Below are 27,533 nucleotides of genomic sequence, written 5' to 3' on the forward strand. Positions count from 1 at the left end.
TACTAATTCTAGAAATTGAGTCCCTTCATTTTTTAAAGTTTAAGCATAAATCAATTTTCAAAACATTGTTTTTGTTTAGTTCCTGGTTTGAGAGAAAAAAGAGAAATTCATTGGTTTCTGGTGGTAGAGAGAAAAATATCTTGACATTTGACTCTAATTATCAAAATGGTTAATCTTTATGTCAAGTGGTTTTATATGACAAGAGGAGTTCAACTTGAGTGTTTTTTCATCTTGAAAATGCTTAAAAAGTATATATGAGTCTAAGAAGATTTTTTATTTTGAGTTTCGAGATAGTTTTTTGAGGTCATGAATTTGTTTACCAAGGTTTTAGAGTGTTTTATAGGTTTTTTTGATAAAAACAAATGGGTTGAAAATTAGGTTTTTGGGTTAAAAAACCTTTAGCCCTGTTTTTTTTTTTTTTTCCAATAACAATGAGGTGGATGACATTTTATTTGCTCCATCTACAATTAAAAAAAATTAAAGGCCCAAATACGTGCCCTTACTAAGTGGGTCAAGCAAGACAGGCCTAATAGCGTATGCTCTTTTTTTTTTTTTTTTTTTTTTTAATTAATATTTTTTAAATGTATTTTTTTTAAATTATTTTTTGTTTGTTTAAATTAGTATATATTCTCTTTTTTATTTTGTTTATATAGCTTCTTTCACATAACAATTATTTTTTAGTTATTTTATATGCATTTAATTTTTGATACAATTATTCTAATTCATTTATATAATTTTTTTTATGTTTTATATAAACATGTAATCTTATATAATATTTTTTTTTTATTTTATTCAATCAATTTCATATATATTTATTTATATTATTATTTGACTAAATAAAAATTTGATTTTGATAATAAATTCATTCAACATAATTGGGTTAAAGATCCGTATTATAATCTTAATATATATGTTTATTAATTTTTATATTTATATTTTTATTTATTGTAAATGAATTTTTATTTGTTTTTTTTATACATACTGTTCTGTATATATATATATTGAAGCCGCGATGTAGAGCTGATCAAATAGCTACTCTAATCCTAATCCTCATCCTTAATTCTAATTTTGATACTTTTTTTTTTTTTGAACTTTTAACTCATACTGTGGTCATCAAGACTGCCATGTGTGCTGTGTTTATAGCATGAAAATAAATTCATGTTCCATCCCACTACTTCACTTTACTTCACTTCGGTTTCTTTTCTTTCTCGTGCAAATTTTCAGTCTGTCAAACTGATCTCTCTTTTTTCTAATCTCCCAAAAACATCAATAAAACGACAACCCTGCTAATATGAAAGTTCTTCTTCAACGATCAACGAGCCAGGGCCATCGTAAGCGGGCCAAAAAAACGTCAGGTCTGCAACGTACTTGTTATAACTCCACCATTTTTTTACTGTTATTCAGACACTTAGTCGTTTCTTTTGTGCTGCTGCTTGTGTTTGATGGTTAGGTTTGATCTTTTTTTTTCTCCTGCCTGGTCTGTTTGGTTGTTGAGAAACTGCTGGGGCATAGGAATTTTAAACTTGGAGAAAATTTTGCTTTTTTTCTTTCTTTTAGATTTTGGGGAATTTAGGAGATAATAATAGAATTTGCACTTGAATAACATACTGGGATTTATGTTAAATCCAAGCAAACCCTTTTGACTGTTCTTGAATCTTGAGGTGAAACGTGAAAGTGGAAAGGGTCCAATTTTCTTATTAAATCGGTCGAGGGTTGATGTGATTCTATTTTCCATGTTTCCTTATAAGTAAAAAATAAAAAAATAAAGTTCTCCAGTAATAGCACTGATGTTATCCCTGGAGCTAAAATTTATGTTTGGATGATGCTGGCATGATTTGAAAACTTTGTTTTCTATATTATTCCTGGAAATTATGCCAATGATTATGTTATCTAAATTTGTTCTTTCAGACAGGAAGAGGTTAAGTACTTAGAAGCATAACTTGTTCTCGAACCAGGATTATAATCATGAGGCAGCCTAGTGAGAGCTCAGTGAATGCCACAATCTGGGATTCTACGACTTTTTACAGGACACCGAATCTGAAAAACAATCCTCTGAAAAGGCCAAGGTCATGTCAAAACAAGGAGTGCCAAAAAGTAGACCGCATTAGCAATCTACCTGATCCCATCATCCAACACATCCTCTCTTTCTTGCCTGCTGATGATGCGATCAAAACATGCATATTATCAAAGCGGTGGGACACTATTTGGACTTTAGTGCCAAATCTCATATTTCGCCGTGAATGTTCTTGCTCTCAAGAAGCTGAAAATTTTGCTGTCTTCGTTGACAAAGCTCTGATGCACTACCGCTCCCCAAAGGTGAAGAAGTTCCTTGTGGAGTTTGAGTTCACTGAATGTTTCAAGGCTCAAGTTGACTCGTGGGTGGACTTTGCTGTACGTCTCAAGGTGGAGGAGCTTTGTTTGGAGTTTCATAGAGAAATTGCTGATGATCCTGACTATTATTACTTGCCTAATTTTTTGTACAACAATATCCCTGCAGAGAAACTGAGTCTGAGATTCTGTGCTTTATCTCCTAATAAGTTGAAGCAAGTTTCTTGGATGTCATTGAAGGTTTTATCTATCTCATATAGCTGGCTATCCAATGAGATGATTAAAAACATTTGTTTAGGCTGCTCCTTACTTGAGTACTTGAAATTGAATCAGTGCTGTGGCTTTGATCAGATCAATACTAATTTCAGTTCAAGTTTAAAAGATCTAGTGGTGGATGGTTCCTGGGGCCCTGAGGATAAATTTGGTGATTTTGTGATCACGATTAAAGGTCCTAATATTCTATCCTTAACTTTAGCAGGGTATATGCATAGAGCGAATTATATGCTTCTAGATGTTTCATCTTTGGTAGAAGCTAATATTGGTTATCGGATGAAAAGTTGTAGCCATGGTTGCAGAAGCAATTGGTATAGTGCACATCGCAGCGTGTTGCATGACCTACTTGAAAAATTACAGCATGTTGAGAAACTTACAATTGGAACTTGGTGTCTTCAGGTAAGTTTCTGACGCAATATGTTGCTTATGCATTTTGCATTTTGTCAGATAAAACTAGCAAGGTGTTTCTTTGTTTTACATTAGCTGCTCTATTTGTCTGTTTTCTCTTTCATGGTTTAGCATCTGTATACATTTGCTGTATTTTGAAATTTGAATGGCCTTGCTTCTGATATAGTGGAGAAATCCATGATTTTAAATGAAACCATCAAAACAAGTTAGGACTTTTGGGGGTTTTAGTTGCCCTCCCTCGCCCTCCCTCGCTCTTTATGGAATAGTGTTAATTTGCATAAAATGCCCTTAGCATGATGATTGATCTAATTCTTTAATTACTTCATTCATAGTGATGGATGAGCACATTAAGCATTAAACTTGACATAATCAAAGAGATTTTAAATTCTATAATAAATGGTAAAATGGCTACAGCTTCAAGAATTCTGTTTCAAGAAAGTCAAGACTTGAATATTTTTTTTATGGAGTACTTCTGTAACAGCATCTATTGTTAAGGGTTTTTTGTGAATAAAATAAATACATACTGTTTATTCATGCAACTCATGAATTTTGTTATTCAAACTGCTGTGCAATCGTTATACTTTCTGTTGGATGTATCAATTTAATTGATTGCATCTATTTATGTAAAAAACTTTATAAAGGGTATTTTCTTGCTTGTTCTTGAGTTCCCCTCATCAGCTTTTGGTTACAACATTATAAATGTTGTGAAGCCCCTTTTTCACCAAGTGTTGACTTACTGATCGCCCATTATTATTCATTATTGGATAATAGTATTTGTCAATGACCTATTTAAGATAGAATATCCCCATGACATCTTATTTAACCACCATGATACTTTCTGAGTCCCTTTTTTTGTTCTTTTTTTTTCTTACCTCTCAAGATTCTATCTATATCAGAGGTGAAGGGTTTGTCTTCTCCAACTTCAGCATGCAAGTATCTAACACTGAACAAGAAGATCAACAAATGGGACCTTCCTGGGATTGCAAGCTTGCTACAAAGTTCACCTAATCTGCAAAAATTAACTATCAACTTGATGCCCTCCAACAATTTTGAGGTGTTTTTCTATCACAATCTCACTAGTTTATCTCTCTTCTTGTCAATCTAGCTTTCGTTTGGAACTTTGATAGGTTTCCTTTCGATCTCCATTTTCTTTTGTTTATCATGTTATTTTGGTCTTGGTATAATGAATCTGCATTGTCCTCTCACTGTGTCATCAAGTCTTTGCTACAACTAACATTTTAAGTAAAAATAATTCCAAAGTAGTACATAGATCAATTGAAATTATTTATGCTAGAATCATAACAACACTACTGCATGCCAATTAAAAATTAAGTTGTCTAATACAATGTTCATCTTCAGTTTGAGCTTGACAGGTCTTTTTATAAATATTATAGTTTTGATGGAGAGGAATACTGGAGTTTATATAATCAGAGGATTTTCAAATGTTTAGTGCTGCATCTCAAGAGTGTGGAGATTTTTGGATTTGACACAAGTTGTTCAAGTTTGAAACTTGTAGTTGATCAATGGGTGCAGTTTCTGCTCAAGAATGCCAAGGTACTGGAGAATATGATTATACATGCACAGAGAGATGATGTAAATCGCACTTGGATGTCTGTTGAGGCACAGGAATTAATGGAATTACTTGAACTGACCCAAGCATTCTTGTCCTACCCTAGAGCTTCACCAAATGCAAAGGTTATGTTAGAAAGTTGCTTTAAGTAATTTAAATTTGTATAAGTTTATTTGCCAGGGTTCCTTTAAGCATGTTAAAGTTAAGTTGAATATTGTTTTTCTGAAAAATGTAGATATTCTCGTTTTGAACTGAAGGATTTGATTTTTCGGCAGATTTTTTTTCCAAGCATGTAGTGTATATGAAATATGATATATGTTAGCTGTTTAGATTTATCTAACCTCTTTGGTACTGAACATTTTGAGTTTCGGAAATGTCATTCATGCATTGGCTCTTGAGATGATATCATTGTTAGGTCTTAGTTTATCTTCTGGGCGGAACAGCAACCTGCTTCCGTTGTCCAACTCGCATCTTTAGGCCATCTACTGTGAACTAGTTGCTTTACGGTTTAGCATAATCAACAGAGATCTCACTGCTATAAAATATACTTGTTTAAAAGGTAGAAGTTCAGTTTTATGTGGAGTGATTAGATTCGTGGTTTTTTCGAACCGCAGATTCACCCAGAGATCCTGGGACCGGGAAGGATTTGATAGCACTTTATAACAACATTAGTCTTATTTTTGGGATGCTCATTGCGATTAAACTTGTTATTGGTGCATTGAGCTTGTACACATTTAAGCTCAGTCACTCCCGGTGTATAGCTTGTGTTAGCAGGCCTTAAGATAGAAGTTTCTCGTGGATGGCTATTTCATTTTCCCTAGGCTTTACAGATTATGAAGTCAGTTCTCTCTTGATTTCTTGCTGATCAATGTAGCATTTGATAGCGGTCTCAATTCTTTCTCTGTTTGCAAAGCAGCTGTCATTTCTCTTTCATGGGAGTCATTCTACGTTTGCTACTTTGTTCTTCTGTATGGTTATGCAATCTTTTATGTTCTTGATTGCATAGTTTTAAAATCGCTGGTCGATCCCCGTCCTGGGGTGCTCTGTAACCTTGTAAAAAAATGAATTGACCTGTTATTTTAGTTGACTTGGGCCTGATCTTGTCAAAACCGGCCCTCAACTTGTAAATTTTTTTTTTTAATAACAATGAGCATTATCCTTTTAAAAATAAATTTATGGAGGTTGACCTGAATTGATTTTCTCGACCCGAGACTTGAATTTGACTTGAATTTTGTTTTAGGTCGATCTTGAATATTTGATTGTAAAAATGAGATTTTATGGTTTATTTTGGTTTGTTTTATATGAGATTATTATTTTTTTATGATCTGGATTATAAGTTTGATAAGTTAATTTAAGTATTATATAAAAAGCTAGTGAAAAAAAAAGTTTTCTGGGTAATAAAAAATTTGTTTTGTGTGTGTACCAGTATACATAACAATTTACTTTTAAAGCTGGTGGTTCTCATGGCCTCCATGTCTATCTAGGTATTTCATGGATTGATATATTCACACCCCCCTCTAGCAAGGCGTGATCTTGTTCTAAAATATGCTCTTGGGCTTCCAATAAAAAAGAAGAAATGAGTAATAGGTTGGTAAATAAAAAATTCCTATGACATGAGTTTTTTTTGTTTGGATCCCACTGAACTGGATTAATGATGATTTTGTTTTATAATTCACGGCACATAATTTGTGTCTTATGATAGAAAATGGGTTGAAAATATGAAAACGAAACAACTTTATTGCTTAAAGATGTAAACGAGCGAACCTCTCATAATCTTACCATAGTTCATCGAAAAACCATGGTAATGATATTTTAGTTGGATTGAATTAAAATGAAGTTATTTTAATGTTTTTTTAAATAAAATAATATTGTTTTGAATTTTTTAAAAAATAAAAATAAATTTTTTTTAGAAAGACCGAGTATTACTAAGTCAATTCTTTGTATTTTTTTTAAATCTAGAATGTATTCGTTTTTATCATCTGTCGGTTTAATAGCAGTGAGATAGATAAATTATAAACACAATTAAAAAAACTGTAGTTGATTTAACTATTAATATAAATAATAAACCGAGTTAATATACGTATTTAATTATACACATATTTAATTTTTTTAGAATCTAGAATCTATTGTTTTACGTTTCAAATAATCTTGGCCCAAGTAGAAACCAGATATATGAGGTGTGTAATTGAACACAGCAACAAACCTCGGGTGTCATAAATAAATACTTGTCAATAGAAGAAACTAATAATGAAGCCCTCCTTTTCTTTATTCACTACTTACTACCCCACAAACTCTCCATACCGTAAACCCTAATTGTCTTCAATAAACCCCAATCAAAACCAAGCAATGGCAGAAACCGAAACCCAAAACGAACCCACATTACCTGCAAAACGCAAACTCGATGACGACCCAATTCCTGAAAACGATCAAGAACAAGATAATCACTCCAACAAATCGCAAAAAATCGATTCACTCTCCAACAATTCACCAGTCATCCAAGAGAAACTCACTGAGAACTCGCAAACTCTAGAACATTCAATCGATAGCCAAAACGACATCGTACAAGAAGGAGAAGATGAAGATGGTAATCACTCCAACAAATCGCAAAAAATCGATTCACTTGCCAACAATTCACCAATCATCCGCGAGAAACTCACTGAGAACTCGCAAACTCTAGAACCTTCAATCGATAACCTAAACGACACCGTACAAGAAGGAGAAGATGAAGATGAAGATGAAGACGAAGATGGTGAGGAAGAAGATGGTGATTATGAGGATGAAGAAGAGAACAGGGAGGAAGCGGTGGTGGACAGGAAAGGAAAAGGGATAATGATTGAAGAAGGAGACGACGACGAAGACGACGACGGGAGTGAATTAGAGGGTGGCGATGATAGTGAGGAGGCAGAGGAGGATGATCCATTGGCTGAAGTTGATTTGGATAACATTTTACCATCGAGGACGCGAAGAAAAGTTGTGCATCCTGGAGTTTATATTGCTGCTGCTGCTGCTGATGATGATGATGACAGTGATGCGTGATTTTAAAGCAAGGTCAGTGTTAAGAAAATCGAGGTTAATTTGCTTAGTCAAGTAGTAATTAGAATTTAGTGATTTCGCAATGCGGCAATGTATGTTCTAGCAACCTTGATTAGATATTTTGTTCTTTTTTTTATTTGATGCTCGTGGAATTGTAGATGTGGTAGTCTGTGGTTTCTCTTTTAAATTTATTTTATTGCTTTTTGCAGAGGAAATAGAGTTAGGGTACGTTGGTGATGTTATCCTAGGAGTGTTTGTCTTCAAAACCTAGTAGTAATGTTGAAGACGTATGAAGAAGAGATGCCAGGAGAGTTGCGCTAGTATGCTGTTTTTTAATGAGCAATGCAGAGGAAAAAGATGAACTGAGTTTTTAAGTTGTAACAATGGTGATGCTCCAGTAGGACCTTTTTGTTCTAGAGTTGGTAGGAAAGATACCTGAGTGATTGAGGTGTGTTGGAGAAAAACAAACATGCAGGTTAGCAACAACATGACGGTGTAATATTTGCCCTTAACTGGGCCATGATAGCCATGTATAATCAATGTTCCCATCGAGTCTAATTTGCATGTTTGATATAGGAAAAAAAATCCATGAATTCATGATCTAGGAAAATGATTAATGAACTTTGATTTCTGTCCTGATGGAAATTTTCTTGCATTAGAAAGAATATTACTAAATGTTGCCCATCATCAATGCATTTTTCTGCCTTTCACAAGTTTATTTGAGTATTGCTTGCAGCTATGTTGAATAGTTGAACTCGTATATTGTTCTTCCCTGAACTTTGTTTGAGAGTGTACAGAATATGATTGCTTGTTATAAACAAATAACTGGTAGCGAGTTCCACACCTGCATTAGGGATTGGAAATGAGTGGGAAAATTTGTGCACGAATTTTGATCCTTGAAAATGAGTAAATAATTATGAGATTATGTTGTCCTGTGAATTAGTGGTAAAGAGGTATGGGTACCTTTGTGTGGTTTCATGGGGTGCATCAACTCTTGGCAAACTTTTGGTGGGGCGCTCCAATGTATGCTTGGCAGTGTCATTGCCATGCTCGTAAATGATGCAAAGATAATAATGTGACAAATCTGTCCAAAACTATTGAGGGTATGAATTGCAGTTAAAACATTGAAAGAAGAGGTGTATTGGAGTTTGCTAGGATATGACTATCATGCTTTCTGAAACTAAAGTTGGTTTGCTTTATTTGTGAGCTACAATGGGTGGGTCAATGTTACCGTATAAAGTGGTAAGTGGTATGGGATACGGATACTCTGTTTCACTACCCCTCCCAGATCACGGTTTGAGGGTTTAAGCTTAGTGTGGTCGCTAGTTTGGGTCATGTTTCATTTTTATGAGGGTTGTCCATATATATGCCTATACATAATTGAGATAGAGGTAATATTTTCCATTAACATTCTTGTAAGTTGAAGGTTGTGTAGAAACTTACAAAATTATTAGTATTCTTTTGGCTATTAACCATTGGATTGGTTTTGTTAAGATAATCATGTCATGTTTTACTTTCTATTTCAATAGAAAGATAGAAGTATTGAATGGATGCACGTAGACTAAAATTCCAGAAAAGATATTTCCCAACTCTGGCTCTTGAAAATAGCGTACAAATTATCTCTTCCCAAAAAAACCTCTTGATCTTCTCCAGGCACGCAGCTGTTCCAACTTCTTTCCCTTTCTGTTTTATTTAAAGGCAACAAATTGAAAAGTTCAACCTAAATATGCTACCTTTTATATTCCAGTTAATAACAGATAATTAATGAACAATTGGTGTTTTCTTAAATTTTGTGTTTTTCGCAGAAGAGCCAATAATAATGGGATATGAGTAGCAAGTCTTATGGCAAAATTCCCACCCTCACTGCCCTGCTCCAAAGCACACAACTAAAACTGTTTAGCTCCGTTCTGCTATAACTTCTGACCTCTGGATTTCCTGGAGAAAAGCATATTCCTATTTATCCCTATCATATGTTCTCACTTTGACTGGCCACTGCCCTAAAACATCGACCATGGCAAGTTTTTCTAGTACTCTAAGAAGAGGGAAATAACCTACAGTTATCTGCCTTGTGATGAACTGTGTCTTAAGTTCCCATCTATCTTGGAGACAACCATTACACTGGGGATATGCCATGTGGTTATTTCTTTTTCTAACTTCATACATTTCCTACAGGTTATGTGTTTTGACGCTGAACTTTAATCTTGTTTGTGTTTCAGCTTGATTCAGTTTGACCCTTCCAAATTTTAGCTAAATAAGAGTTTGGGTCTCAACCTTTCTTCTAGGGCTGCACAAGTGGCAATATGGCCGGTGGCAGGCCTATTGTTCCAACCTCAGTTGGTCTCAATACCAATCATCCTGATAACAGTTACAAAATTAGCCTTCTTCCAGATTTTTCAACTAGGGATTGCACTGGGAGGTAGGTCTTGGATGACATGTGCACACATTGGCGTGTTAAACCCTTCTTGATGACCTAAATCTGGTTAAAGAATGAATACCTAGCCCAGGCCAATTACTCTCACGAATTCCAGATGTACCCAACTTACTTTAATCTGAGTTGCATCTGGAGGCTAGGCCCTTGGGGGTTCGGAGTAGATTTTATTTGTCCTACTATTAAAGTAGTCTGCTCAACAGAACTTTTGAATTCCTTTTACTTTTATTCTCTAAAACAGAGTAGTGCAGAAGAATTAATGAGTAAATTTGAACATATTGATTATTATATGCATGTTATTCTCTAAAACAGAGTAGTTATTTTGAATGTTGAGATATCTTTTGGCCCAGTTTAATTAGTTATGTTGGTGTCTCTTGAGCTGTTGTCAGCCACAATGATAGCGTACGCAGGCAATGTGTGGAGCAGCTTCATGGTCCTCACAACTGTACTGTTCTTAAACACAAGGCTAGGAGGATCATGTTATCTTGGGGTGCAAATCTCTCCTCGGGCCGGCTGGTTCAGAGCATGATAACGAAGTTGCCGGTGCTTCGGTCCCTGCTTTATTTCAAGGTCCTCCCTTAGCTCTTGCTGTAAGAACTTGCCTTTGTTTTGCTTGCATCTTAATGGATGTACATTTGAGCACCTCCTCAGGTGCATATTTCTTGAAATCAAAATCGAGCAGGTCTGTTTCCGTACTCTCAACGTCCCGCAATCAACACATTTGAAATGAAAATGGACCACCCAAGCGTGGATTTCATATAATTGATTGCATAGAAAAAACCGTGTCACATTGGAACCGATAGTAACCGGAAAACGCTGTAGAAGTGGCAGAATTCTGGTGTGCATCTTATCATTGATGCAGGCTTTCAGTTTTAGAACCAGTACGCCCACAAGTCAATTAATTGTCTGAATTCATGCATTATAGCATGGCCACCATGCTCTTAGCGTTCGTCTATATCAGAGATCAGGATCCATAGTTGAGGCCTAGCGTTCATTACTTCTCAGCCCCCTACCATTACTTGTATGTAGAACATGGCCGTTGGCTTATTGAGGTTTAGTTCACACGCGCCACCTCCAAAGTCTCTCCCTGGACCAGCTGACGACATGGTATCTGAATAGATGAAGGCACATCGTAGGTTCACCATTGGCCAATCAAAGCCTCTCCTTTACAAAAGATAGGAAGCTGACATCAACCGACCATTTACGTGGTCCTTCACCTCCTACTCCCTTCCTCGCTCCGCCCTTCATTTTTTTTTTCTCGACCTCTTCTTGAGTGTAGACCATGACCCTTTTGTCCCTCTTGCTCTCTCTCTCGCATTACTTACAAAAAAGTTTCGTTGTGGGGCAATGCTTTTTGGACCATCTGAACCAATAAAAGGGACAACTTATGTTTCGTCTCCCTTTCAACAGAGTCCAATCCCTATTTCCTCCCAACAATTATACGTGCCAGGACTCAGGACCACCATGCATTGCGCCATGCGTTATGATGCCTCCTGCCTCCATTCGAGCTCAATTTGCTTCCAAAATCAGGGTTTTCCCACTGTTTTTCCATGAAATGAATCACACCCATATGCTCTGTAACTTTAAATTACTGCAGCAATTGTGCGCACATGCTCCATTTGGTGTATAGATAGAAAGGGAACGGAGCTTCCAGTTTGTTGATTAGATATTATCTTGTTTAAGCTCTCACATGACTTGATGCATTTCACATGGAAGCAATTCTAGGAAATGATGGGAAGATGGAAATGATCATGAGTGGTGCCTCTTTTTGAAGAATAGTTTGTTTTTTTCCCCCTCTTCCCCTCTCACTCTCAATTATGCCCTTCTCCTTGTAATTATATGCAAGTGGGGCTATAATTTTATTTGTTTTAGCCGGCCTTTTGCCCTAACAACTCCCTCTTAAAAGGCAGTAAGTATCAATCTTTTTGGATGTTGTTCGTTGGGCTCCCATTAGCGTTGTTGCTTAATTAATCACGTAATTGTTACTCCATGATTTTGTTCAGGTTGAGGGCTAATTAATGCCAGGCTAAATCTACTAGCAGGCATTAGGCTAGAAGATAGAAACACTTCCCACTAATTTTATTTATTAAAAAATAAGAAAAAACTAATCCCAAAAGCACCTTTATCACGTTACTTTTATTTCTTAAACAAGCGAGGACCTTCTCTCCATCATATGAGCCTTATAATAGTTTATAGAACCGCAAATATGTCATGTCAGGCAGTCAACTATGGCAGCTCAGCTTATTCGAAGCGGATCTTAGCCTCTCTCCATTGCTTCACGCTCATCTACCAATTGAGCAGATAGAGCCAGCTCACCATGTACAAAGCACACGAAACGTTCTAAACATGGCTTCCTTTTTCTTTTCTTTTTAATTCATCATTCGGAGATTCATTGGATTTATCTGCAAATCTTCGTATAGTGCGAGTGAAATCCAATCTTATATCACTTGATATATATATATATATATATAAAATAGAAGGTGGTCATCTTCTTCTTTAGACTCGTTCGCTATATATTAAGATTTGAGTAAAATATATCATTTAATAACGGGAATCTGAAATATTAACTGCTGGGTGTCCCTCAACGCAAACTCCTTGAAATCTCCACGAGAAAAACGAAAGAGAGCTTCCATCGATGCTCTAGTAGGTGAATGACGATCCAATAAAGAAGCTAGCTCAAGATTTCTACCAAATCCAATCGAATTCCTTCACTAACGTTCGTATAAAATATTGAAATATTAGGAATTAGTGCTCATGATTCAACATCACCTAACATGAAAGACAAGGAAAATGAGAAAAAGGTCGTTGGATTATGCAAGCTTTATGTTGCCTTACAGTTGTGATTCTTGCTCAACTTTCTACGTGTTGTTATCAATCGCATTCCACACAGTACTAGCTAGCTAGCACTTGCACCTCAGAAGATTTCTTTATAGCTAGGAGGAGCCTAGACCATACATGGTCCAGGGAGCTTCGGTGCTGCATAAACCAGGCTCAGCGTGCTGTTAGCAAGAGTCATCTAGCCAGCTAGCTCTTATATTTTTGGCCGACGTTAGGGCATGGATCGTAGGAAGAAGATAAACAATGGCGCCATCAAAGAATAACCATTCGCGAAGGACTACCCCACAATCGCCTGGCTAGTGATGCTCCTTAATTAGCAATGGCCCACGTTAAGGATTTGAACAAGGTAGGTTAAAGTTTGGAAAGACTAGTCCACTTGAAAATCTCCGCGTGGCTTAACCAGGTGGGGCTCTGCCATGCTTGGCTCTGCATGTTCAAAGTTCAAACACGGGTTCGTGCCGCAAAAAACCAACAGAGGAGACACCAACGGTCCAACACTAGGGTACTATGCCCTCTGGAGTCTTAACGAAACCTGTGTGTTTGGTAAAGTATTTTTTAATTAAAAATATATTAGAATATATTTTTTATTTTTTTATATAAATATATCAAAATTATTAAAAAATAAAAAAATATATTAATTTAATACTTTTCAGATAAAAAAAAACAATTAAAAAAATAAAAAATAAAAAAGTTGTATACAAAACCAAACTTAGTAACCACCAAGATCAAAGTTTATAAGAGAAACCCTATTTTAGCCTCTCTCAAGCTAATTTTGTTCCAAATGCAAGTAATTGACATTGTATGACGTTCTTATGCAATCCTTGCTTTATTGGTGACATTAGTTTTTATTATTATCATGTTGTTTTAAAGGGATGTTTGTAAGTGTAGTAATGATTGTTCTCTAGAGTGTTTTACTTGAAAATATATTAATATAATAATTTTTTTTTTAAAAAAAATTAATTTTAATATTAATATATCAAAATAATTCAAAAAAAATATAAAAATTAAGTTTAAAAAAAAATCAAGCTTTTATAAAATATCATTTGGAAAGCAATTCCAAACAGTTGATAAATACTTTTATTTAAGTTATTAAAATAAAATATGATATAACTCAATTAACAGTTTTAGCTTTAGAATTTATCTTTTAAGCTAGATACAAGCTTTATTTCTTTGTGTATTGAATGAAAAGGATATTTAAAATATAATAGTAGTTGTTTTTTAAATTATTTTTTCTTGATAAAACATCAAAATAATTTTTTTTTATTTTTTAAAATTTATTTTGATATCAGTACATTAAAAAATTAAAAAATACAAAAAAACAAATTAATTTGAAGGAGAAAATTTTAATTTTAACAAAAAAAAAATAGATTGAAATTCACTTTCAAACATCCCAAAAACATTTAAAGATTTCGTACAGGTTAGACTAAATATCTTAGTTAATATTAAAATTTGATAGACAAAGGGTTGAGATTGTTTAGTGTGGATTAAGTTCGGGATAAATTCGAAAAACCAAAAGTTTAGAATTTAATCCATAACAAGGCAATACATTAGGGGTTATATTCGGGTTTTTCCAAATTTGTACTTGTATTTCAAAAGAAAGGAGTAGAAAGTATATCTCTATATATATATAAAGCTAACATATATTTTATTACAAAAAAATAAAATAAAAATCATTGCTTGTGATATCCCTATACTTTGCCTTGAAATAAATACACATCACAAGTTCTTAACAAAAAAAAAGAGACAAAATTCCATTTGTAATCGATTATCCATTGGACACCAAGTGGGATCAGAGAAAGATTTTGGACCACGATTCATGTGAAGGTAAGATGATCAGGAAAATCATGTCCAAACTAGAAGGATTGTCTTTCTTATGTTTTTTGGATGACTACTCAGAGTAAATAATTCTAAGAATAAATATTCAGAAAAAAAAAAAGAAAAAAAAATATGCAATAATTTGTAGCTCCTAGTATGACAATAAGTCATCTCATCAAAGCAACCAAAAGTTCTTCGGTCAAACATACATCCCATTCGAAAGAAATAAAAAAAGCCGCAGCCGCAGCTTTAGAATATATACGAAGGTTGACATTATAGGCTAGATTATATATATATCCTCTCCCAATCCTGGCACTCTCTGGTGGATTAATGCTTGACAGCAAAGATTTAATTATGTAATTAAGTAATCCCTAACTTATTTAGTCGTAATTAAGTTGCATTTCAAGCTCAATAATCACGTTTGATATGGCTGCATGCATTATAATTATGCCTCTACCTCACCTAAAAGTTTAAATTATTGGATTGAGATGGTTTTTTGACATGATACCAGAGCCTTAATGACCAAACGGTTACGAATTCGAAACTTACCATTCTCATTTATTTAATAAAAATTATGCACAAAATAATATAAGTCTGTGCAAATTTCAAGTTCAAAGGACTTTCACTTAAGAGATGTGTTAAAAAATAATATAAATCATATCCTGAAACCTCATCTAAAAACTTGAATTATTGGGTTGAGATGGTTTTTTTAACATGGAGCTCCATAATTGTCTGGTTTCAAGCAACAATGGATCATTGGATCTAGACTATGCATCTGCAAAATATGCTCAGGGAGGATGGAAGGAATTTGGAGGGAATTAGCAAAATATTGAAGGAAAGTAATTTTACTTTGCTTGGTAGAAAGGCAAGGGAAAAAGGAAAGTGGGTGACAAATTTTACGTTGGACCCACCAAAACCCAATCCCACCAGGTTGAGGAGAAAGCATGATGGGAAAGCATGCATTTAAAGATTTATCCTTCGTTTTCAAGTAAGCTTTTGTATGCATCTTTTGTTGTTTTTTTCTATGGTAGGAATTTGTAATGAATAAAAGATCAGAAAAATTAACTACATTGCATTTTTTTTCTTTCTTTGATTTGAAAAGACTAGGTAAACTACTCTCTATATCTTATTGATTTGATATTTTTTTCACTTTATAATTAAATTTTTTAATATTATACTTTGCATCTTTGTTAATTTAAATTTTAAATTAATAAAATTACTTTTAACATATGTTAAAGGTGGTAAAAACTTTAAAATTGTGTTCTTACCCCTCCATAATTGGTCCATCCCACCCTATTAACCAATGTAACCTTCTCTCATGCCTTGTTTTACTCAACGCATAGTTTCATGAAATTAATTAATGTATTATAAGATAAATATAATCAGCTTACAAAATATCTTCTAAAGGGGGGCTAAATGATTTCAAGAAAAAATCCGAAAAATACATGAAATGGAACTCTTTCCGAGAGAGAGAGAGAGAGAGAGAGAGAGAGAGAGAGAGAGAGATTGAAGATGTTACATGTATTGTGGGTGACAAAATTGACATGGCAGGACAGGACACAAGAGATGATGTTAAAACAACAGCAATTTACCAGGAAATAATAGCAGTACCATATATACATGTAACAGCAGCAGCAACAACTGGGTCAGTGGCTGGTTTTCAGCATAATTGAGGTATAATGTTTTGCAAAATGACAAAAACAAAAAAACACAACATTTCCTATGATTTGTCAAGCAAGTCAAGAGAATCCCAGATGGCATGGGTTTTTTTTTGGTCGGGAACCACCCCTCGCATGTCTTTATATTCTTTCAATTTCACCCTTTACTGTGCTTTTTTACCTGACTCACCATTAATTACCATACATCAAGTTTTTTTTTGAATTTAAGATATTAGCAGTCGGTTACAGAAGAACAAAATATTTATAAATAGCAATTTACTGGGAATTAAGTTATAATAAAAAAAAAATTATTATATTTTTCACAATCTTTATTTGCAGTCACATAACAAGGTAACACATACGTAACATCATTCTAAAATTGACCCCTCACCCTTTGCTATACTCTAGGCAATGATCATTAATTTCCTATGTGTATATGTACAATCTACGGCTTATAGCATCATTCATTTATTGGAACATGATGCAGTAAGTGTGTGTCTATATATATGTTAACGTAATTGTGTGTATGGTCACGATGCAATAAAAAAAATCCAAGTAATTTGAGTTTGAGGGTAATGTTTATATGTTGATAATTAGTTAGGTTTTTTTGTTCTAATAATCTGATATATATTTTTTTAGCCAAAGTGGCTAGCGGGTTGTGTCTAATGGGTCTCATTCTTTCTAATTTTATCCCTTTTATCGAGCGGATAATTCAAAAGTTTTATTTTCGTGATAGCATTTATTCCTTTTTTAATTTCAAAGAAAAAAATATATCTGATAGCATGTAACTCTTTTTTAATTTCAAAGAGAAAAATATATCTGATTTTATTAAGAAAAAAAAAAATATAACACTATGAAAGAAAATATCTTTGCATGTGTGTTGCTTCTATGCTTGGATTGGTTCAAGGATGTCGAGATTGATAATTTACTGACTCATTGGGTTAAATGTTTAGCTGAACCTAAAAATACCAGGTATAGCCGTTCCTTAGATGTATACATACTCGGACTCGGTATTCAATTTGGCTCATGGATACTGGGTTTAGAATATTAGGTTATCATTCTGCCTCCAATTTCTTTAAACGAGGAAAAATAAGAACAAAACATGTTTACCTTGGTATGCATGGTTCTTGTTTTTTTCTACTGACTCTTGAGGTTGTCCTGGTCATGACAGCTAGGAAAGAATTGTGTGCTCAGTTCGTATATGTTACTCCGACAAAACCAAAAATGTGAAAAGGAAGTAAATTAACAGTGCAAGAAGCTTGCTTGAGTTATGGAAAAATTATACTTTATAGAGGTGAATCTCCGGTCTCCACCCACGACAGCTGCGAGTGATAAAGTCCTGCTTCATTTTAATTACTAATCAATTAATTAATATCATCCAATCATTTAGAGATTTTCAAGAAAATGTTCAGTCAATGAGAAGAATCTGTAAGGTAAGAAGGGTTGCAGGGTCATCGGTATTTTTTTGTTTTTTTTTGCATCTCAATAATTATGGTAATCTTAAATCAGTTTTTCCACTTAGATTAGTGCTTTTATTTTTTTGTCTTGTTGCATTTTCTTGAATTCTGACTCAAAATGCAACCAAGTCTGATCCAAACATGAATTTCGAAACACAAAAGCAAAGCATCTTTGACTTTAGAGTTGGCAAGGTTCATTTCGAGACATTGAAGTTATTAGGTTTAATTAGGTGGGTATGTTCATTAAATTTACATCTTTTTTTGCTATATATATTCTAAATAAGTTAGAACCATTGAAACTGGTGCGATGGTTTAGTTCCTTCAGCCTGATCCTGATAGAACTCTTTTGTTTTTTTTGGAAAAAAATTGAGAATACATAAACTTGAATAATTCACCATGGATGATCACAGATTATGTTCTCTCGTAGCAAAGGCTTGAACAAGGCATGTTGTTTCAAGGAAGAACCCTAGTTATCATTTCCAGAAACCAAAAAGCAAGCCTAAAGTTGCTATTCGCGCCATGACAATTTGACTCATGAGGCGGCTTCAAGCCAAGAAGCCATTGGATAAAAGAGTGAGCCTATGGCAGCCGGTGGTCAAAGCCACAAATGATTGGCGAGATTGCAATTCACAGCCAGCCATGGGATTAAACTTGAACGTGTCTTTGCTAGAATCATAGTATATATATTTACTATATGTACTTTACATGGTGAAAATTTAGACGAGAGAGCTCTCATGCTGGCCACGGTATTGGCAGGTATACTTATTATTATTATTATTATTATTGACGAGTGACTACCATGCTTTGCTTTGCTTTTCTTGGCCGAGGAAGAAAGGTTTAGAATTAATGCACTTTTTTAGAGTACTTTACATCAATCCAAAACCTAACCAAAGTAATAAAAAGGAGGAGGGCCATCTCAATCATTGGGAATTTGGGATATAACAGCTCCTGTAGAACCCTAATGAAGATGCCATTTTCGTTTTTAAAGCAATAAAAGATATATGTCAGTAGAAACTGATCCATATACGACCTTGGATTGTTATTTGCGACGGCAAGAGGGTTGCTTGCAAACGCAGTTTCATGCGTTTTGTGGGGGAAAAGGAGATATGTGCTTTTAATCACAGCGCTGTTGGAGTTTGTTCCTGGATAAGGAAATAATCAGTGAAAGTCTGATTATCAGCTAGATAAAGATGATGCCCTCCCCCCCTTTTTTCTTTCTTTTTTTTCTTTTGTCCTGTCCTTGTTACGAATTAAAGTAGAAATATTGTTGTCAAACCTAATAGTTGTGTTTAGTTGCATCTATGTACTTGCATATAAAGTACATGATAGTGATTAGTGAGCATTGATATGTCATAACCCCCCAATTCTTTCTTGTGTTTTTAGAAATTTTACTTTTGATCAAACTTAATTTTTGGTAATTTATTTAATTTTTATCACAATCATGTGTGTCGGTGTTTGTTGTTTTGAACAAATTCATGATTTTTTTTTTCTGTGTTCAATTATGATTGTTTATAAGAATTGAGTTGGGTGAAATATTTGCGTTTTTTTATAACGAATATGCTTGGGCAATAATAATTTATTATGGGTTAATGTAAATTAGGTAATTAAATGAAATAATTCAAAACCCAAGTTCCCATTAATTGTTATTTCCAGCCTTGCCTCCATAATAATAATAATAATAATAATAAAAGGTGAGTATAAGACTTCACTATATATTAAGCCTAAATTCTAAATCACTAATAAATATATTATATTTAGTTTATATGAATCTTGACATATAAGAATAAATAGGTATTTTTATCATTAAAATTAAATAACAATACAACTTATCTTAAGTAGTATGTTTTAGTATTTTTAATTACCATAAAACTAAATAATAATTAATTTTCTTTATTTTACACCTTTCAAAATAATTAAATTTGCCTAGATGTGCTCGTGACAATTGGTGAAAGCTGATCTCTTTCATTTTCTCGTGAAGAAACATAACAACCACCTTAAAAAATAGCAATTAGTGTAGGCCATCAATTAGGATTTGAATAATCTCATATATATATTTAGGTATTCATCATAGGATTCGATGTTTTTCATGGTTCAAAAAACTAGAAATCTAGATCTAATTAAATGATTTAGGAATTTTCATGGTTCTTGAGCTTTCTTCTGGTTATTTAGATAAGATAACGCAAATCTTAACAGCTTTAGATCCAAGACTTCTTCGTCCAATGAAACCTGATAGTATAGTTTGTTTTTTTCTATTGAGTCGTGCATGGCGACTTGAGACGAATTAATTGGATACAAAATTCAAATCTATAATGGTAAGCAAATCTCCTCTCGTAAAGAAATTCAAAGATGATTTCTCACCAATAAAAATAACTATTTCATCTCCTGTTATTGTTTTCTTTTCCTTTATTTTTGTTTGAATAATCTTAAACCCTGCAGGATTTTGTCATGTTTTCATGATCAAATTGTTTGCGATTATTTTTCAAAATATATTTTTCACTTGAAAATGTATTAAACTAATATTTTTTTATTTTTAAAAATTATTTTTAATATAAGTGCATCAAAATGATTTAAGAACATAAAAAATATTAATTTGAAGTAAAGAAAAAAAATAAAGAAATTTCAATTTTTTTTCAAAAACATTTTTAAAACGCAAAAACAAATAGAATACGAGATCCGATATTTTTAGTTTGGTTTAATTGTGTGTTGTCCTTAGTTATTGAAGGGGTCTTATTTTGTTTTTGAAATAGTTTTATCTTAAAAAGATCTCATGCAAGATCCTAGATGACCTTGTTTTGCTCTTAACTATTATTAAGATTTAGATTCGACACCTAATGTTATAGTTATTAGGAACCTTATGGTTTACGAAAGTCTAAGTAAATGGTTGGTTATATAAGGGGAATACACATCACCTCCAGTATACTTTATCTTAAATAAGCTGCATTATTGTTTAATTATTTTTTTACGGCAAGTTTCTATCCGTTGATCTTTTTCTAAGGTCTAAAGCAGATCTCCCTTCATGAGAAAGTCTCTACCTCATCTGGTTTAATCCTAACCATTTTAAAGTTTGAATTTTAGCATCGTATTTATTTTGCATTTTATATCTTTAATAGTTAAGGGTATACCCTACCATGTAGTTTTACACCATTCAAATATTAAAAGTTTACATCTAAATCCTAATATAAAATGAACAAAATGATTGGTAAAAGGTTTTTGACATTTTAGTCAAATCCTAATAGATAATAATAAACTGGTTAAGATATCCATTTTGCATTTTAAAACATGAGAAATATGCAATTTTTATATAAAATATGCGTGGAAAATTTTTAGGATTTGGCTATATGCATAATTTTGTTTTTTGAAAGAGGAAATTAATTTAAATCTTTTTGAATTTTAAATAATTTTTTTGAAATATTTTGGAGAAAATCGAGTATTTTAATATCGGATCTGTATTTTATAGTGTAAATATATAACCCGATATTATGCAAAATTGATAGAAAAACATGCATGAAAACCACAATTTTTGAATTTTTTGTTTTGTTTTCTATTGTAAAATATTTAATATTATAATATTATTTATTAATATATTATTATTATAAATAGGGTTATGCCCGGCCCAATCAATTGGGTTGGACCCAAACGGGTCAGGTTAGGCTGCCAGCAGTCCAAAAAACCTAACCTTCATCTTTTTTGTTTGGTCTCCTTTGACTTTTGATTTATGTCAATTGTATTCCTATCTGACTCAAAACTTCTGATTTAATACAATTTTTCTCTTACTAAATTTCAAAATTAACCCCTAATTTCAATTTTTTTTTCCAGCTTGATCCTTGGTTTTTAATTTATGCAATTGTTCTGCTCTTAACTATTTTTTACATTTATCACCACGTGATTTCTCTACAAATAGCAAATATAACTTCTTAAAATATAAAAAAGTGAAAAACTATTCGATTCCATAACATTTGGTTCCATCATACACAATCCATTCATAATATTCCATTTGTGCTACATATTAAGAAGAGCACATTATACTCAGCTTCACTCGGCTTGGCCCAATAGATTTATCTAAGACTCGATCGACTTGGTTTGGGTTTTACAAAAATCTCTCAGGATCCGACTGACTTGACATGTTAAAATATGGCTTGGTCAAAATCAAGTTGGACTAATAAAAAACTTTTCCTTTCAAAACAACTTTATTTTAATTTAAAAAAAATTAAAACAAAGTCGTTTAAATTGATAGAGGTCAATCCATGTTAATTTACCAAACTTAAACCTTGAGTTAGGTCATAGGCCGAGCCGAGTTTAATAGCTTCGGTTTTAGCAAAACCAAAATTAATGTTCTATATTTTATGTATGATCTTGACATATTTTTACGAATGACAAGTAGTATGACTAATTTTATTGAATCGACTGGATTCATAGATCATCAAGCCTAGCTTAGCAAGATTAGCTTGCAGACCCACCAACCCAATTCTTAGCTAGGGCTGAGTTTCAAACCTGATCAGAACTAGATTGGATTCGCTATCTGTTTTAGTAGATATAAAAAATAATTATCATAATCCATAACACTCAATGTGAACTATCCAATTTAAACGTTAAATTAACTTAACCAATAAAATCATTTGATTAAACCCTAAATGATTAGAAATCAATTTAATACAGCTTAGAGAGATATGGAAAGGGGAAAATAGCGATAGCTATCACATTGTAGAACATCCACAATTACAGAATGGAAACATTTTCAAGTATTGAATCTGCTACACATAAATTTCCAGTACAGACACATTTATTAAACCCAGTCTTAGATTTTGTCAAAATCATTTCTCTCCTTTCCTTTTACTGGATTCCCTAATCATTAAAAGCTCACCCATTTCTCAATTATCCACAAAGCAAATCAGAAAAAGAAAAAAAAACCCAGCAAAATTCAGAAAAAATAGAAAAAATGCTGACACACAGAAAAGGTCCTCATTTCTTGTGGAAACTAAATAAAAACCCATCTCAGAGAGTACAAAACCTGCATACTCTCTCCTCCTTATCATCATCTGCTCATCTGGGTCGCCGACGATGCCACCCCACGTGGTGATGTCTACGTCAGAGAAAGCGAGTGCACTCACACTCGCGAGTACAAGAAAAGAATCTTATCTTCACCGTGGCATCCAACGTAAATTAAACCAAACTCAATGTCCTGTTAGCTAGCAATCCATTACTACTCGTCTCTTTAACAAGAAGACTTTTAGCAGAGATAAGGACACATGCATGTCACACCAACCAACGGTCTAGACTCTCTCTACTTTTTAACTAGATGACTCTCACCCTTAGATCTCTTAAAAAACCAACCATGGTTTAAAGGAAACATTATTTATAACCATGGTTAAGTTAAGCTACTAGTCACTTCTCACTTGAGTTTAACTCAAAAGAACATTTTTTTCTCTGAGTTTAGAGAGAAGGGGAGAGATGAAAAATCTGAACTTGAAGTAGTAATACGTGTTGGTCTCTCTCTTTATAACACCATTTCATTTCTTTGGTTTGTGGTTACTATTATTGTTATCATGGGGTTTTGATTTAGTTAAGAATCTCCAGTTATGGAAACCTTAGATTCTCAGATCTCTGTTTTTCGATCAGTTTTATGTTGTTTGTTTTTTGATTTTTTTTTTTTCAGTTCTGTGTGATGTAATCATCACTGTCTGATTCAACAACATTATCATTTCATAAAGAGAAAAAACCCAAAAAATTTTCCTTCACTTTCTCGAGAAAGTTTGAGTCTTTTCTCATTTCTAATAAAACCCATTTGGTTTTTAGATCTCTAGATCTGTTTCCTTTTTTTGTAAAGATCAAATTTTTTAGTTTCTAGATCTGGGTTCTTCCTCTTCTTTGTTTTTTTTAGAAGCTTTTGAATAAAAATGAATTATTTCCCTGATGAAGTATTAGAGCATATTTTCGATTTTGTAACATCACAAAGAGACAGGAACTCAGTGTCTCAAGTGTGTAAACCATGGTACAAAATCGAAAGTAGTAGCAGGCAAAAGGTTTTTGTAGGGAATTGTTATGCAATTAGTCCTGAGAGAGTGATTGAGAGGTTTCCAGGTTTGAAATCTATCACTTTGAAAGGAAAGCCTCATTTTGCTGATTTTAATATGGTTCCTCATGATTGGGGAGGCTTTGTTTATCCATGGATTGAAGCTTTTGCAAGGAATAATATGGGGTTAGAGGAGCTCAAGTTGAAGAGGATGATAATATCCGATGAGTGCTTGGAGCTGATTTCAAGGTCTTTTGCCAATTTCAAGTCCTTGATTCTTGTTAGTTGTGAAGGCTTCAGCACTGATGGCCTTGCTGCTATTGCTTCTAATTGTAGGTAAGAAATGCTTTCCTTTGTGGGTTTTTGTTTGATTATCTATCTAGCCATTTCAGTTTGTAATCATTGCTGATTTTTTTGGTTAGAAATTATTTAAGCTTTATATTAGAAAAGTAGGTTTCTTAACGTGGTTTTGATTGCTAATTGTTGAATGCTAGTGCAAATGTCAGCACTGTCCGGGATATCGTTGTTGTCAATTGTTGAATACAAGGGCAAGTGTCAAGTATTTTTGGGTTCTTACTGGTAATTTGGTCTTGGAATGCCTTTGACTGGATAGGTATTAGTGGGGACTATTATTCATAGTTTTCGTGCTTGTTTTGTAGTTTGGGTTTTGGTTTCTTTGACAGAATTGTATGGGGTTCTGCAGTTGTCTAATTGATGGTGGATGTGTGGCTATTAGGCAGTCAATGCTCGTAATTGCTTGCTAGCAATTGAGCATAGAGTAAAGTAGTGGACTTAGCTTGGTATAACTTTATAGTGAAATTGTCGGATGATTCGGTGTTTCTTTTGTTTGTGATCTCGAAGCATACATGATTCAGCTATATTCATCTTATTATTACTTATAATGTTCTTTACGTTCCCCCTAGTGCCTATTTTGTGTTATTTCAATTCATAATCTGTGAGTTATTACATGTTTTTTAAGTGTCTGTATGTACAGAGTCATCATTACTGGCCTGCTAATTAATACAGAAGGCTTTTCTATTTTATTGCTATTTATAAGGGTTACTGACACCCCCATTGCTCAAAAATAAATAAATAAATAAAAAAGCTCCCTTTATGATTTCTGAAGTTCAATTTCTAATTTTCATTTGAGAACTTCTAATTTCCATTTAAGTTTTAAGTGCTGCTAATTGTAGTCCAGATGGTCATTCATGTTTGAGGTTTCAATTATTTGTGAAATTGTTATCCTATTTGATCTTTTTAAAAGCATCTGAAATATAAAATGCTGAGTAAACAAGGAGCATCAATCATTTGATTGATTTAATATGAATAGAAGGAAATGGCATGAGGGGTTTCAAGAGATGTATATATATTGAGATAGTTAGCTATGCTCTAACTACTTTGAACGTCATTCTTCGACCCAGGTTTCTGAGGGAGCTGGACCTGCAAGAAAATGATGTCGAGGATCATAGAGGCCACTGGCTTAGCTTCTTTCCTGACACTTGTACATCTCTTGTATCACTTAATTTTGCATGTCTCAAAGGAGATGTCAATTTAGCAGCTCTTGAGAGACTTGTAGCTAGATCTCCTAATCTGAGGAGTTTGAGGTTAAATCATGCCGTGCCACTTGATATACTTCAGAAAATATTGATGAGAGCACCTCATTTAGTGGACTTGGGTGTAGGGTCTTACGTGCATGATCCAGATTCTGAGACCTATAATAAATTAGTGACTGCTCTTCAAAAGTGCAAGTCAGTCAAGAGTTTGTCAGGGTTTCTGGAGGCTGCTCCTCAATGCCTACCGGCTTTTCATTTAATTTGCCCGAACCTGACTTCCTTGAACCTAAGCTATGCTCCAGGAATTCATGGGACTGAGCTCATAAAGCTAATTCGTCACTGCAGGAAACTCCAGCGCTTATGGGTATGCCTGTTCACCTGTTTTTAGGAATCACAAGTTCACTTGTTCTCACGATGACTGACAATGGTTTTTGCAATACCTGCAGATACTGGACTGCATTGGAGATGAAGGACTAGAAGTTGTAGCTTCCACTTGCAAAGATTTGCAGGAAATAAGGGTCTTTCCCTCTGATCCATTTGTTGGGGATGCAGCTGTGACTGAAGTGGGCTTGGTTGCTCTTTCAAGTGGTTGCCCCAACCTTCACTCAATCCTATACTTCTGTCAGCAGATGACCAATGCAGCCCTCATTACTGTAGCTAAGAACTGCCCCAATTTTACCCGTTTCAGGTTGTGCATCCTTGACCCCACAAAACCGGACGCTGATACCAATCAGCCATTGGATGAAGGTTTTGGGGCTATTGTTCACTCATGCAAGGGGCTCAGGCGGTTGTCAATGTCTGGTCTGCTGACCGATCAAGTTTTCCTCTACATTGGAATGTACGCCGAGCAGCTTGAAATGCTTTCTATTGCATTCGCTGGGGACACTGACAAGGGAATGCAGTATCTGTTGAATGGTTGCAAGAAACTTCGCAAGCTTGAGATAAGGGACTGCCCTTTTGGTAATGCAGCACTTTTAATGGACGTGGGAAAGTATGAAACAATGCGATCCCTTTGGATGTCATCCTGCGACGTTACCCTTGAAGGCTGCAAGTCCCTTGCGAAGAAGATGCCGAGGCTCAATGTGGAGATCATAAATGAAAGTGACCAGATGGATAATACCGCTGTTGGTACGCAAAAGGTAGAGAAGATGTTCTTGTATCGGACATTGGCAGGGCGAAGGAAAGATGCACCAGAGTTCGTGTGGACTTTATAGGTGAATCTAGGGTGTGTGTTTTTGGCCCTGCCTGGCATTTATTTGTTATTAAGTAGTTGTACTTTGTTTAGGCCAGCTGATTTTATGGATTTTTTAGCCTGTTGGTGTTCTAGTGGCATGCTACTATTTTTTAATTTGTAAGAGATTTGCTACTTTGTACTTGATGCTTTTATAAATACATAACTGTGCTAGTATTGGCATGGTCAGCCAGTTCCATTAGGAATTGGATTCTCAAGTACGAGTTTGCCTGCCTTCCAGTTGTGAAGATACTCAAGGCTGTCAAGATATAGAGTACGGGGCAGAAGAGTTCTTCAACAAAAGCAAAGCCTGTTTAGCAGCTCACCCATCAAAACATGACACGTTCCTTGTGGAGTTAATGAAGCTGCCATGTATTTAACCTTGCTTCTTTCGAATGCTGTTCGTCAGGATTTCATCAATGCAAGTTCTTCGGGTCAAGAAAATTCCAACTGTGGCTAAATCTAGAAGCTACGAAGCATTTTAGCACCGCAGAAACAGAATCAGAAGTTGTAACATTCTTAAATTATAATGTAGTGAAATTTCCAAACATTTCTTTATAAATATCAAGGGTTGGATACTATGTTTAAAGTTATGTGATATTTAAAAATTTCAATAGAGTTTTTTTTTATTTTTGTTGGTATCAAGTTCTTGATAATATTTCTATTATATGTTATAATGATTTTCATCTTGATCCAATCATCTTGGATTATATTTCATTCATCAAACAATAACTCAATACTTATACTTATTAATATATTCAAGTCTTATAATATCAATTATTAAATTAACATAAAAGTACTATTAAAACAATTCAAACAATAAACAAATTCATCACTAAAAGTAATAAATGCTAACTAAATACATAGATACCTTTAAACTACATAAATACAACATTAAGATTAAGAGTCATATTATATTTGTATTAAAATC

General features: G+C 33.9%; 3 protein-coding genes across 9 annotated transcripts; all 3 read left to right on the forward strand.

Moving 5' to 3' along the window:
* The first annotated feature begins 1,052 nt into the window (after positions 1 to 1,052).
* LOC118055187 (F-box protein At5g03100) lies at positions 1,053 to 4,853 on the forward strand. Of its 5 annotated transcripts, none has more exons than XM_073407229.1 (4): positions 1,053 to 1,355; positions 1,909 to 3,000; positions 3,890 to 4,063; positions 4,543 to 4,853. In XM_073407229.1, the coding sequence occupies exons 2-4, from the start codon at positions 1,966 to 1,968 to the stop codon at positions 4,729 to 4,731; spliced, it is 1,398 nt and encodes a 465-aa protein (XP_073263330.1). In that variant the 5' UTR covers positions 1,053 to 1,355; positions 1,909 to 1,965; the 3' UTR covers positions 4,732 to 4,853. The 5 variants fall into 5 exon arrangements, with proteins under 5 accessions (XP_073263330.1, XP_034922890.1, XP_034922891.1 ...); XM_035066999.2 differs by having other exon boundaries at positions 1,913 to 3,000; positions 4,369 to 4,853; XM_035067000.2 differs by having other exon boundaries at positions 1,956 to 3,000; positions 4,369 to 4,853.
* A 1,966-nt stretch (positions 4,854 to 6,819) lies between these two features.
* LOC118055186 (uncharacterized) lies at positions 6,820 to 10,735 on the forward strand. Of its 3 annotated transcripts, none has more exons than XM_035066997.2 (2): positions 6,820 to 7,627; positions 10,430 to 10,735. In XM_035066997.2, the coding sequence occupies exon 1, from the start codon at positions 6,926 to 6,928 to the stop codon at positions 7,613 to 7,615; it is 690 nt and encodes a 229-aa protein (XP_034922888.1). In that variant the 5' UTR covers positions 6,820 to 6,925; the 3' UTR covers positions 7,616 to 7,627; positions 10,430 to 10,735. The 3 variants fall into 3 exon arrangements, with proteins under 3 accessions (XP_034922888.1, XP_073263303.1, XP_034922887.1); XM_073407202.1 differs by lacking the exon at positions 10,430 to 10,735 and adding an exon at positions 9,829 to 10,415; XM_035066996.2 differs by lacking the exon at positions 10,430 to 10,735 and adding an exon at positions 7,822 to 8,257 and having other exon boundaries at positions 6,821 to 7,627.
* Positions 10,736 to 23,199: 12,464 nt separating this feature from the next.
* LOC118055185 (protein AUXIN SIGNALING F-BOX 2) lies at positions 23,200 to 26,820 on the forward strand. The gene is made up of 3 exons (XM_035066995.2): positions 23,200 to 24,154; positions 25,240 to 25,735; positions 25,818 to 26,820. The coding sequence occupies exons 1-3, from the start codon at positions 23,703 to 23,705 to the stop codon at positions 26,583 to 26,585; spliced, it is 1,716 nt and encodes a 571-aa protein (XP_034922886.1). The 5' UTR covers positions 23,200 to 23,702; the 3' UTR covers positions 26,586 to 26,820.
* The last annotated feature ends 713 nt before the right edge of the window (positions 26,821 to 27,533 follow it).

The sequence above is a fragment of the Populus alba genome, chromosome 1 (assembly GCF_005239225.2).
Source record: "Populus alba chromosome 1, ASM523922v2, whole genome shotgun sequence".
In the NCBI taxonomy this organism is placed as follows: domain Eukaryota; kingdom Viridiplantae; phylum Streptophyta; class Magnoliopsida; order Malpighiales; family Salicaceae; genus Populus; species Populus alba.

What these genes read in the sequence shown, in the direction of transcription:
- LOC118055185 (XM_035066995.2), top strand. Translation starts at nt 23,703, where the DNA reads ATGAATTATTTCCCTGATGAAGTATTAGAGCATATTTTCGATTTTGTA. An exon ending in GCTATTGCTTCTAATTGTAG is followed by an intron (nt 24,155 to 25,239) that starts GTAAGAAATGCT and finishes TCTTCGACCCAG; the next exon opens with GTTTCTGAGGGAGCTGGACC. An exon ending in GGAAACTCCAGCGCTTATGG is followed by an intron (nt 25,736 to 25,817) that starts GTATGCCTGTTC and finishes CAATACCTGCAG; the next exon opens with ATACTGGACTGCATTGGAGA.
- LOC118055186 (XM_035066997.2), top strand. Translation starts at nt 6,926, where the DNA reads ATGGCAGAAACCGAAACCCAAAACGAACCCACATTACCTGCAAAACGC.
- LOC118055187 (XM_035066999.2), top strand. Translation starts at nt 1,966, where the DNA reads ATGAGGCAGCCTAGTGAGAGCTCAGTGAATGCCACAATCTGGGATTCT. An exon ending in TTGGAACTTGGTGTCTTCAG is followed by an intron (nt 3,001 to 3,889) that starts GTAAGTTTCTGA and finishes TTACCTCTCAAG; the next exon opens with ATTCTATCTATATCAGAGGT. An exon ending in TGCCCTCCAACAATTTTGAG is followed by an intron (nt 4,064 to 4,368) that starts GTGTTTTTCTAT and finishes GTTCATCTTCAG; the next exon opens with TTTGAGCTTGACAGGTCTTT.